We start from the raw sequence: 12,948 nt of genomic DNA, 5'->3' as shown, positions 1-12,948 counted from the left end.
CTTTTCAGCCACCTTATGACCATTTCTCTGAATTCTTTCTTTGACAGGTTACTTGCCTCCATTTTGTTTACTTCCTTTTCTGGTGATGCCTGCTTTTCTTTCATATGCGGGCTGTTTCTTTGTCTCCCCATGGTCTCTCTTCTCCAGATGTCTGGTTATGTAGTTCTCTCTCTCCTTATCCCGGGCAAAATCTGACCTTTCCTTGGTGGAGTGTAGAGCTCCTCTGAATCTGCGTGTTTGCGCCAATTGGGGACTGGTGCTCTAGGGTTTGCAGCTGTTCGGTGGGTGCTGCAGTTGTAGATTTTCAGGCTTCCTATAACATCCACTTTCCCCTTCAAGATGGCGCGGTCTTCGCGTCCGAGTCAGTGGCTCCGGGAGGGAACCCAGCAGCAGTGGGAGCTGCCTGGTCAGGGGAGCCCCGTCCAGCAGTCCCCCACCTTCTCCTGGAGTACAGCTGTCCCTTAACTCACAAACAGACACTCCCTGTGTGACCCTCAGCTGTTCTTTCTATCTACTCCAGGACAAGGTTTGGGACACGTCTGTCTATTCCGCCGCTGTTTTTTCCCCCCAGTGACTGGCTTTTGAGGAGGGTCATTCTTCCCACTTTCCCAGGAACCTGACTGGCACTTCCCTTTGTGGGAGAACCAATAGAAACACCCTCTTGGCTTCTGGCAGAACCAACCTCTGAACTTGGGAGGCCCCACCCTCCTGCTACTAGGGGTTCTGCCCTGCTGAGGTCAAGGAAAAAATCTGGGATAGACTCAGACTTGTGGCTCTGGGGCAGGGTAACACAGAAACCATCTCCCCTGAAGTATACATGGCATCTCCTTCTCACAGGAGATCCAGAGATCTCATCCTCCTGATTGCAAGAAACTGAGCCTTTCCAGTGACTAAGTGGCAGCAGGCCAGGAGGTGGAGGCAGGCAGAGACAGATCTCAGGGTGCCTTGGGACATTAGCTAACCCACCCCTGTGCTCCATGCTGGCAAAGGCTAGCCTTAAATCATTCTACTACTGTTTTTTTCTTTTATTATTCTTTTGTTGTTGTTTTGTTTGTGATGGTGTTTTGTTTTGTATTGTACTGTCAGCACCTATACAACAGCTTGCATGACATGGTCAGGGTTGAGCCTCACAGTCAGCCATTCTGAGGGTAGATCCCACACACAAATGGGCCAACAACAATCAGGACCCAATTATGCAGGAGGAACCACAAAACCCTCACAAGGAATATCCCTAGAGCACCCAGCTCAGGAGATAAAGAGACTGCCACTGGGTCCTAAGGACACTTACTATATGAGGTGACCCCACATAGACTAGAGGTAATAGCAGTTCTATCTAATACATAGAAACAAAGAGACAGATAAAATGGGGAGACAAAGAAACAACGCCCAAATGAAAGAAAAGGGAAAAAACGAAATGAAATGGATGCAAGAAATCTATCAGATATAGAAGTCAAAGTAATCATTATAAGGATGTGCAAAGAATTTAGTGAAAATTACAACAGCATGAGAAAGGGCATAGAAACCATGAAAAAGAATCAGTCAGAAATGGAGAATATCATATCTGACATAAAAAATACAATGGAAAGAATAAAGGTTGGATAAAGCAGAGTATTGAATCAGTAATTTGATTGAAATCACCCAATCAAAGCAGCAAAGAGAAAAAGAATTAAAAATAATTAGGATTTTTGCCCTAGTCAATGTGACTCATGGTTAGAGTGTCGGCCCACGCACTAAGAGGTCAGGGATTTGATTTGCGGTCAAGGGCATATACCTGGGTTGCAGGTTTGATAACTGGCCCTTGTCAGGGTGTGTGTGGGAGGCGACCTATCGATGTGTGTCTTTTGCATTGATGTTTCTCTCTAACTCTCTTCCACCCTCCCTCTCTCCCTGCCACTCTCTCTAAAAATCAATGGAAAAAATGTCCTAGGGTGAGGAGAGACCAAAAAAAAAAAAAAAGTGTTTTAAAAGAGGAATTGGGACAACATAAAATGCAACAACATTTGTATCATAGAGATACCAGAAGGAGAAAAAAGTACGCAAGGGATAGAAAACCTGTTTGAATCAATAATAACAGAAAACTTTCTTAACTGGTGAAGGAAAAAAGTCACACAAGTTCAGGGAGCACCAAGAGTACCAATCAAGATGAACACAGAGACCCTCACCAAGACTCATCATAATTAAAATGGCAAAGGTTAAACACAAAGAGAGAATCTTAAAGGCAGCAAGAGAGAAAAAGTTAGTTAAATACAAGGGAGTTCCCAAAGGCAGTCAATTGATTTCTCAATAGAAACCTTTCAGGCCAGAAATTATCATGAAGTATTTAAAGTTATGAAAAATAAGGACCTGAATCTAAGACTATTCTATCCAGCAAGGCTATAATTTAAAATTGAAGGCAAAAAAGGCTAAAGGAATTCATCAACACCAAACCAGCATTGGAAAAAATGTTTAAAGGACTGCTTTAAGAAGAAGAAATACGTATGTAGAGAAGAACCTAAGTACAAAGAAAAAGTGGCAATAAGTATCTAGCAATAATGACCTTAAATGTAAATGGATTAAATGCTCCCATCAAAAGGCATAGGGTAGATGAATGGATAAGAAAACATGATCCATTTATATGCTGTCTACAAGAGACCCACATCAGAATAAAAGATTCACACTGAAAGTGAAGCAAAAGATAATAATATTCAATTTTAAATGGAAATAAAAGATATGCTAGAGTAGTATGCTTGTATCTGACAAAACAGACTTAAAACAAAGGCCACAAAAGGGACAGAGAGGATCACTACATAATATTAAAGGAGCAATCAAACGAAAGGATACATCCCTGTTAAAAATATATGCACCCAATATAGGAACACCTAAATATATATATTTTAAAAACTATTGGTAGCCTTGCCAGTGGATAGAGCTTTGGCCTGCAGATGGAAGCGTCCCAGCTTTGATTCCAATCAAGGGCATGTACCTTGGTTGCAGGCTCCTCCCTGGCCCAGGTCCTGGTCAGGGTGCATGCAGGAGGCAACCAATTGATGTGTTTCTTTCACATAGATGTTTCTCTCTGTCTTTCCTTATCTCTTTCACTCTCTCTAAAAATCAATGAAAAGATATCCTCAGTGAGGATTAAAAAACAAACAAAAAACAAACAAACAAACAATAAACTATTGGTAGCCCTTAAGAGGGATGTCAACAGCAATGCAGTAATAGTTGGGGACTTCAACATCCCACTGACATCAATGGATAGGTCTTCAGACAAAAAATGAACAAGGAAACAGAGACCTTAAACAACACACTAGAACAGATAGATTTAATTGATACTTGTAGAACATTTCATCCCAAAGCAGCAGAATGTACATTCTTCTGAAGGGCACATGGAACATTCTCAAAGATAGATCACATATTAGGACATAAAAAATAAGTTTTAACAAATTCAAGAAGATTGAAATCCTAGCAAGTATCTTCTCATATCACAATGGCATGAAACTAGAAATCAACTACAATAAAAATTCAAAAAAGCCAAACACCTGGAGGCTAAATAGCATGTTATTAAACAATGAATGGGTTACCAATGAGATCAAGAAAGATATTAAAGGCGGAACCAAGATGGCGCCATAGGTTAAACACCTAACCTGCAGCCGGGCACAACAATTTCAAAAATACAACTAGAGGTCAGAACGGACATCGTCCAGAACCACAGGAAAGTTGGTGGACTGAAATGCCCACAGCTGGGGGGAAGGAGAAGGCCACGGGGACAGTCGGGGAAGCCGTAAAAGCCTGAGGTATGGAGAAACGGGCGGAGACACGAGCACACGCGCCTGCGGGGAGGATGGAACCGGAGAGGAAGGGGCGGCTGATGACCTGGCCGGCGTTCACTGGCAGGAAGGAGATAAAGGCTCCGGAGTGCGCTGAGCGCCGGCTCCGATTGCACTGAACCCCATTTCGGGCGAAACCCTGGGAAACTCACTCACTTTCGCAACTCCGCCGCCCCCGCAGGCCGCCCGGCCCGGGACGCTGGGGACGCCGCCGCAGCGGCGGCGCCCGGAGCCCGGCGGCCTCCCAGCACCCGTCCCCGCCGCGCAGCCCCCGCGCGCCTGGTGCCGCGGGCCGCGCGCCCCGCACACCGGAAGGAGGCCCCGGGCGCCCTCTCCGTGCACCTCCCGGCGGCGCTAGACTTCAGTAGAGTTGACTGAATTCAAGGGATTAAGAAGTACAAATTGGGAAGTTTGAAAAAGATGGCGGCGGAGGTTAAAGGCTGTTCTGTTGCCTCGCACCCAGCGAAATCGGAGGGGATGAGGTGTGGAGGCGCGTGGGTCTGGCTGGTGGCGGGGGAAAGGGGCTTTTGTTCCAAACCTAAGGGAAATTAGCTCTCCATCACCCTGAAATCCATCTTCTGGCGAACCGCGGGAGACCCAGATGCCTGCGGGGAGAGGCGGGACTCTTGCGGAGGTGCGCCCTGCAATCAGTGTTTGCTGCGCTGGAGTGCGGAACGAGGGGACTTAGATACGTGGAAGGCAGAAGGACCAGACTCACAGCCATCGCGGCTCGCCGCACCATGGCCTGTTGGCGCCCTGAGACCCCGCCTTGCCCTGGGACCCGCCCCACACGTTTTGAAGACCTGCCCCGCAAGTCTTGCAGGCACACCTGCGCCCCAAGCAACGGCTTATGCATGTGGGTGGCCTGCCCTCTGGCAGCGGACCAGATGAACTGCTGTTCTAGTCGGACTGCTCCAGAGCCACTCAGACAGGAGGAAGAAACTACAGTTTTTGCTGTAATCCTTGCTGAATGCCTAAGGCAGTAGCTGATCTACACCCCATTGGAGACCCAGAAACGAGGGCATCTAGTGGTCTGTGGGAGATGACACCAGATTTCAACCACGTGCATAAGGGACACATTCAACAGGAATATTCAGTGAGTGCCAAAGCTTTGCTGCACCAAGACCCGGCCCATAAACGTGTCTCCTGCACAGCAACTCTTCCTTTATAGACAAAGAGAGCCCCCCAGTGACACCAACAACAATCAAGACTTAACTATACAAAGGAGGACCAAGATGGAGGCATAGGGCGGAAGCCTGATTGTTGCCTAACACAACAACTTTGAGACTACGACAAGAGAAAAGAACAGACACCATCCAAGACCACCATAGGGCTGGCTGAGTAGATGCTCTACAACTAGAATAAAAGAGGGGTATGTGGGATGATGCTGATGCCGGTGACCCAAAGACCACACTTTAAGAACTACAGCTCAGGCGACACAAAAGAACTATGGCTCAGGCGATACAACAGCGGCCTAGAACGTGATCGGCGCAGTTCCCCCGGCGGTCTCCGGCTGAGGGGACGGCTCCACTGGCAGCCAAGCACGGACAGACGAGCCCCTATGAGACATGGGGTGGGAGACTCCGCGCTTGCTGACCTCCGAGTCCGTCAAGAATCTCAACGCCCCGGAAGTGGTCAGGTGCGCATGCTCGGCGACCGGCCACCGATGCAGACCCAAGGGCCAACGCAGCGACGCCAGACCGGCCCACCACCCTGCACCGGGCGCACCGGAGCTTCGCCGAGCCGCCGCCCGACGAGTTCTGCAGCAGCCATATTGGAGCTCTGGAAGGATGGCCAGGGGAATTGCTGAGGGGGGATTGACAGGCAGGAATTGGGATCGGGAAGAAGGGGCTCCGCTGAGACCCGGGTGCGGGCGGGGTTGCGCGCCTCTGGGCTCGGGTGTGGTCACACGCCTCTGGGTATAAGTGAGGCCTCACGTCCCTGGGTCTAGGTGAGGCCACATGCCCCTGGGTCCAGGTGAGGCCGGACTCCGGGTCCGTGTGAGGCCATGTGCCCCTGGACCCGGATGACGCTGGATCCCGTGCCCGGGCGAGGCCAAGCGCCCCTGGGTCTGGGAGAGCCCACACACCCCTGGGTCAAGGCGAGACCATGTGTCCCTGGATCCGGGTGAGACCTCGTGCACCTAGGCCTGGGTGAGGTCACGTGCCCTTGGGTCTGAGAGGCCAAGTGTCCCTGGGTCCGGGTGAGGCCGCATGCACCTAGGCCCGGGTGAGCCCAAGTGGCCCTGGGTCTGGGAGAGTCCAAGCGTCCCTGGGTCCGGGTGCGACCATGTGTCCCTGGAGCCGGATGAGGCCTTGTGCACCTAGGCCCGGGTGAGGCCATGTGCCCCTGGGTCTGGGAGAGGCCAAGCGCCCCTGGGTCCGGGTGAGACCATGTGTCCCTGGATCCGGGTGAGGCCTCGTGCACCTAGGCCCGGGTGAGGCCATGTGCCCCTGGGTCTGGGAGAGGCCAAGCGCCCCTGGGTCCGGGTGAGACCATGTGTCCCTGGATCCGGGTGAGGCTTCGTGCACCTAGGCCCGGGTGAGGCCACGTGCCCCTGGGTCTGGGAGAGGCCAAGCGTCCCTGGGTCCAGGTGAGACCATGCGTCCCTGGATCCGGATGAGGCCTCGTGCACCTAGGCCCGGGTGGACCCAAGTGGCCCTGGGCCTGGGAGAGGCCAAGCGTCCCTGGGTCCGGGAGAGACCATGTGTCCCTGGATCCAGGTGAGGCCTTGTGCAACTAAGCCCGGGTGAGGCCACGTGCCCCTGGGTCTGGGAGAGGCCAAGCGTCCCTGGGTACGGGTGAAGCCAGATCCTGGGTCCGGGTGAGGCTGTGCGCCCCTGGATCCATCCGGGTGAGGCTGGGTCCCAGGCCCGGGTGAGACCACGCGCCCCTTGGGTATGGGTGAGGCCACGTGCCCCTTAGTCCGGGTGACGCCGTGCCCCTGGGTTCGGCCGAGACCAAACCAGAGGGAGTCGGACCTCCATTACCACCATTTGTCCACCATCCAGAGCTGAGGGGTCAGTGCTGACATGTACACATAAGGAACTACTGGACATTGAAATTGGGTCTCAAAAGAACTGTTAGTCCAGGGGGAAGCTCGCTACAGATTGATTCATTTGCCTGTCAGCATAACTATTATTGCTCGTCTCACATTCAGTTCTTATTAGTATATATCTAGTGACATATGATCTCGCTCATCTAGGGGAAATGATGAACAACATAGACTGAGGAACAAGAACAGAACCAGAAGCAAGGAGGCATCGATTGGACTATCGGGCCTCAGCGGGAGGATAGGGGAGGGTAGAGGGAGAGTGGGGGGAGGGGGAGAGTTCAACCAAAGGACCTGTATGCATGCATATAAGCTTATCCAACGGTTAAGTTCAACAGTGGATTGGGGCATGCATGGGGAGAGGGGTGGGATGGGAATGGGGGGATGAGGACAAATATGTGACACCTTAATCAATAAAGAAATTAAAAGAAAAAAAAAGAATCCAGCTGTAATACTAGCACCAAAAAAAAAAAAAAAGAAAGATATTAAAAATTAACAGTGAACAAATTAAAATGAATGCACAACAACCCCAAATCTATGGGACATAGTGAAAGCAGTCATGGAGGGAAGTTCATAGCATTACAGGCCTATTTCAAGAAGCAAGAAAAATATCAATCTAACCTTACACCTAAAAGAACCAGAAAATGAACAAGATAATCCTAGTGTAAGCACAGGAAAGAAATAATAAAGATTGGAATGGAAATAAGTGACATAGGAACTAAAAAACAAACAAAAAACAAAACAAATGATCAATGAAACCAATAATTGGTTCTTTGAAAAGATAAACAATATTGATGAACCTTTAGCCAGACTCATTAAGAAACAGAGAGAGGACCCAAATAAATAAATTCAGAAATGAAAGAGAAGAACTTAACCACTGACATAACAGAAATACAAAAAATAGTATGAAAACACTAAGAACAACTATATACTAAAAATTTTGACAACCTAGGTGAAGTGGACAAATTCCTAGAAACATACAATCTTTCAAAACTCAATCAGGAAGAATCAGAAAACCTGAATAGACAGATGACAACTAATGAAATTGAAACAGTAATCAGACATCTCCCAGCAAACGAAAGTCTTGGACCAGATGGTTTCACAGGAGAGTTTTACCAAACATTTCAAGAACTAACACCTATCCTTCTCAAACTATTCCCAAAAAATCCAAGAGGAAGGAACACTTGCATGCTTTTTCTTTTTTTGAGGCACAGTATTATCCTAATTCCAAAACCAGATAAAGACACCACAAAAAAGAAAATTATAGTCAATGTTTCTGACGAACATAGATGCTAAAATCCTTAACAAAATATTAACAAATCAGATCCAGGAATACATTAAAAAGATCATTCACCATGAACAAGTAGGATTTGGCCAGGAATGTAAGATTCGTGCATAATAAATGTAATATATCACACAAACAAGATGAAAGATAAAAATCACATTATCATATTGATAGATGCAGAAAAAGCATTAGACAAAATCCAGCACCCATTTATGATAAAACTTTTAGAAAAGTGGGAATAGAAGAATCATACCTCACCATAAAAAAGACCATATATGAAAAACCTATAGCCAACAACATATTCAATGTGCAAAAACTAAAAGCTTTTCTTTTAAGATCAGTAACAAGACAGGGACATCTGTTTTCATACTCATATTCAACATAGTACTAGAAGTCTTAGCCAGAGTGATCAGACAGGAAGAAGAAATAAAGGGCATCCAAACTGGGAAGGAGCAAGTAAAGCTCTCATTATTTGCAGATGACATAATGCTGTACATAGAAAACCCTAAAGACTCCACCAAAAAAAAAAAAAAACACAAAAAAATCAAACTACTAAAATTAATAAATTAATTTGGCAAAGTAGCAGGATACAAAATCAACATCCAGAAATCAATGGCATTTTTACACACCAATAATGAACTCTCACAAAGAGAAACTAAAAAACAATCCCATTTACCATTGTACCAAAAAAATAAGATACCTTGGAATAAACTTAGTCAAGGAGGTAAAAGACTGGTACTCAAAAAACTGCAGGACATCGCAACAAGAAACAGAGGAAGATGCAAGCAAGTGGAAGAATATACCATGCTCATGGATTGGTAGAATTAACATCATTAAAATGTCCATACTACCCAAAGCAACTTATAGGTTGAGCACAATTCCTATTAAACCACCAATGGAATACTACACAGATCTAAGTCAAATATTCCAAAATTTTATATGGAACCAAAAAAGAACCCAGTTAGCCTCAGCAATCTTAAGAAAGAAGAATAAAGTTGAAGGGATCAGGATACCAAATATCAAATTACACTACAAGGCCATTGTAATCAAAACAGCCTGGTACTGGCACAAGAACAGGCATTTAGACCAATGGAATGGAACAGAGAATTCAGAAATCAACCCAAGCCATTATGCTCAATTAATATTTGACAAAGGAGTCAAGAGCACACAATGGAGTCAAGAGAGTCTCTTCAATAAATAGTTTTGGGAAACTTGAACAGGTACATGCAAAAAGAAAATGAAATTAGACCACCAACTTACACATACAGGAGAATAAACTCAAAATGGATAAAAGACTTAAATGTAAGTCTGGAAACCATAAAAATCCTAGAAAAAAAACATAAACAGTAAAATCTTAGACATCTCTCCAAGGAATATTTTTGCCCATATATCTCCTACAGCAAGGGAAACAAAGGAAAAAATAAACAAATGGGAATAGAATATTCCTTGGAGAGATGTCTAAAAAGCTAAAAATATGTCACCAAACTAAAAAGCTTCTGCACAGCAAAAGAAACCATAAACAAAATGAAAAGGGAACTCACCGTACAGGAGAGCATATTTACCAATGATACATTTGATAAAGGGTTAATTTCCAAAATATATAAAGACCTTGACAACAGGAAGACAAACAATCTAATAGGAAAAAAAATGAGCAAAGGACCTGAATAAACACTTCTCCAAAGAGGACACACAGATGGCCATTAGACATGAAAAAATGCTCAAGGTCACTAATCATCAGAGAGAAGTAAATTAAAATTACAATGAGGTCTCACCTCATATTTGCCAGAATGGCTACTATCAATAAATCAACAAACAAGTGCTGGGGAGGATGTAGTAAAAAGGGAACTCACTCTGGAAAACAATGTGATGTTTCCTCAAAATATAAAAAAATGGAACTGCTTTTTGACCCAGCAATTCCACTTCTGGGAATATGTACTAAGAATCCTGAAAGAATATATACACCCTTATGTTCGTTGCAGTGTTATTTACAATAGCCAAGATCTGAAAACAACCCAACTGTCCATCAGTAGATGAGAGGAAAATAAAGCTGTGGTCCGTTTACACGGTGGAATACTACATGGCAGTAAAAAGAAGGAACTCTTACTCTTTGCACAGCATGGATGGACCTGGAGATTATTATGCTAAGCGAAATAAGCCAGTCAGAGAAAGACAAATACCATATGATCTCACTAATAGGAACAAAATAAACTGATGAAAAAAATTGAAACAGAGGCTTGGATACATGGAACAGACTGACAAATGTCAGAGGGAAGGGGCTGGGGTACTGGATAAAAGAAGCTGAAAAGATTAGCAAAAGAACATATATGGGAGAGGGGGCAGGGGCTTGGTGGAGGGGATGACCATGGGTGACATCCATAATAGTATCCTATAGAATAAAAGAGTAATATGCAAATTAACCATCACTCTGCTATACCCATAAGCCATGCCCACTAGCCAATCAGGAGTGAGTATGCAAATTAACCCAACCAAGATGGTTGCAGCCATGGAGAGAGCAGGAGGCTTGGGTTTCTCTGGCAATGGAGGAAGCCAAGCTTTTCTCACACCCTGGCAGGCCCAGGCCTCCACTCAAGGCTACAAAGTTTTAATTATAGAAGATAAATAAATCCCAACAAAAATGGCTGCAGCCACGGACCAAGCAGGAGGCTTGGCTCTGCTCAAGGCTACAAAGTTTCAATTGTAGAAGATAAATAAATCCCAGAAACCAGGGCCTCTGCTTGGGATGCTGGGGGGCGTGGCCAGCCTGCAAACCAACACAGGCCCCTCACCCAGGCCTCCCCATGCCCCAAGGGAACCCCCACCCAGTTCCGGGACACCCTTCAGGGAAAACCAGCCGGCCCCCATCCGTGCACCAGGCCTCTATCATATCTAATAAAAAGTAATATGCAAATTGACAGTCACCCCAACACACAAGATGGCTGCCCCTCTGTGGTCAAAGATCCTGCCCCCATGTGGATACAAGATGGCCAGCAGGGGAGGGCAGTTGGGAGGGACCAGGTCTGCAAGGGAGGGCAGTTGGGGGCAATCAAGCCTGCAGGGGAGGGCAGTTATGGGTGACCAGGCTGGCAGAGGAGGGAAGTTGGGGGCAACCGGGCCTGCAGGGAAGGACAGTTGGGGGGGGACCCAGGCCTGCAGGGGAGAGCAGTTGGGGGGGACCAGGTCAGCAGGGGAAGGCAGTTAGGGGTGACCAGGCCTGCAGAGGAGGGCAATTAGGGTTGACCAGGCCTGAAGGGGAGGAAAGTTAGGGGCAATCAGGCTGGCAGGGGAGTAGTTAGGCATCAATCAGGCTGTCAGGGGAGTGGTTAGGGGTGATCAGGCTGGCAGGCAGGCAGAAGCTGTTATGACCAATCTGGAAGGCAGGCAGGCGAGCAGTATTCCTGGAGCCAGTATTCCTGGATTGTGGGAGCCAGTATTCCTGGATTGTGAGAGGGATGTCCGACTGCCCGTTTAGGCCTGATCCCGGTGGATCGGGCCTAAACGGGCAGTCGGACATCACTTGAGGGGTCCCAGATTGGAGAGGGTGCAGGCTGGGCTGAGGGACACCTCCCTCTCTGCCATGCACGAATTTCATGCACCGGGCCTCTAGTCAACATTAAAAAAAAGGGGGGGAAGAGGACCCAAATGGGGATATGCTACTGCAGCCCAGGGTGCAGCAGGAGTGAGGGTCTGTGAGGCTTCAGCTTCCGGGTTCTGCTCACAGGCCAGCCTTCCAGGCCCCTGTGCATGCAGCTGTCTCGTATTAGCCGTGCTCTCCTGGGCCTCTGGGCCATTCATAGGTCCAGGGGCAGAGGGTGGGGTTCTTTTGTTGATAGACTTAGATCCAGGATTTTCTTGAGGGTCAATCAGAAGCTCTTTGAGCTGATTCCAGTGCCCACCAGGGTGACTTTGGTGGGGTCTGTAGTGGGACACTGGTGTCTGGACTTTCACAGAGGCCCACCCTAAGGTAGCCTGGACAGTGGAGACTCACAAGCCCCATCTGGCCACTTGGTGTCTTAGTCTCTGTTGTCCTACTAACTCTCCTCTCTTTCTTAGGGCGATTCCGGGAGCCCCCTCATCTGTGACCTCCTCAATGCCTGGGTTCTGGTAGGGCTGGCCAGCTGGGGCTTGGACTGCCGGCAACCCATCTACCCCAGCGTGTTCACCAATGTCACCTACTTTGCTGACTGGATCCATGAGATCCAGAGGCTCACACCTCCTCCTGATCCCACAGCTGCTCTTCCTCAGACCGAACTTCCATACCGGCCTCTGCGGGCTGCAGGCTCCCTGGGGCCTGGCATGGCCCTCTTGCCTCCCCAGACCTGGCTCCTACTGCTGTCTGTGCTCAGGGCCCTGTGGCAGGCCCTGCAGTGACCGGCCCAGCCCCTCTGTCCCTGCTGTCTGCCTCAGGCCCCAGGCTCCATGTCTCCCCTCCCCACACCCCCAGTCTCAGTGTGTGCTTCCTTCTCCTTGGCTTTCCTGTCCCTCAACTGCCACCCTCCAAATCAAGCCTGAAAAAATAAAAACAAATAAAAGAGTCATTTTCCTCCTGTATCAGGACCCAGTTTTCTCTCCTGCACCTTAGTACTTACTCTTCCCTTGGGGTCAGTCATCTGACTCAGTGGGCAAGGAGGGGGCGGGGCAAGGATACTGTTCCAGGAGGAAGGCAGGAGTGCAACGCTGAGCTGGGGAGAGAGCAGGGTGTCTGCACTCAGGTTCTGCTCCTGCTAGGGGACCATGCAGGCCTTCAAAGGCAGCATATCAGTCAGTGTGGGCTGCTGGTATAAATACCACAAATCCTATGTAATAGA

The 12,948-nt window shown here is 47.8% G+C and overlaps 1 protein-coding gene across 3 annotated transcripts in view; it reads left to right on the top strand.

The window, feature by feature from the left end:
• The window catches only part of LOC103297899 (putative serine protease 47), a 28,434-nt gene extending 15,745 nt beyond the window's left edge, over nucleotides 1–12,689 (top strand). For all 3 annotated transcript variants that reach the window (XM_028129760.2, XM_054727160.1, XM_054727161.1), the window contains exon 5: nucleotides 12,194–12,689. In XM_028129760.2, coding sequence (XP_027985561.2) covers nucleotides 12,194–12,511 — 318 coding nt within the window. In that variant the 3' untranslated portion in view covers nucleotides 12,512–12,689. The remainder of the gene's footprint in view (nucleotides 1–12,193) is intronic.
• The last annotated feature ends 259 nt before the right edge of the window (nucleotides 12,690–12,948 follow it).

Source organism: Eptesicus fuscus, chromosome 15, assembly GCF_027574615.1.
Source record: "Eptesicus fuscus isolate TK198812 chromosome 15, DD_ASM_mEF_20220401, whole genome shotgun sequence".
NCBI classification, from domain to species: domain Eukaryota; kingdom Metazoa; phylum Chordata; class Mammalia; order Chiroptera; family Vespertilionidae; genus Eptesicus; species Eptesicus fuscus.
Note: the sequence above shows the minus strand (reverse complement) of the source record. Positions and strands in the feature narration are given on the sequence as shown.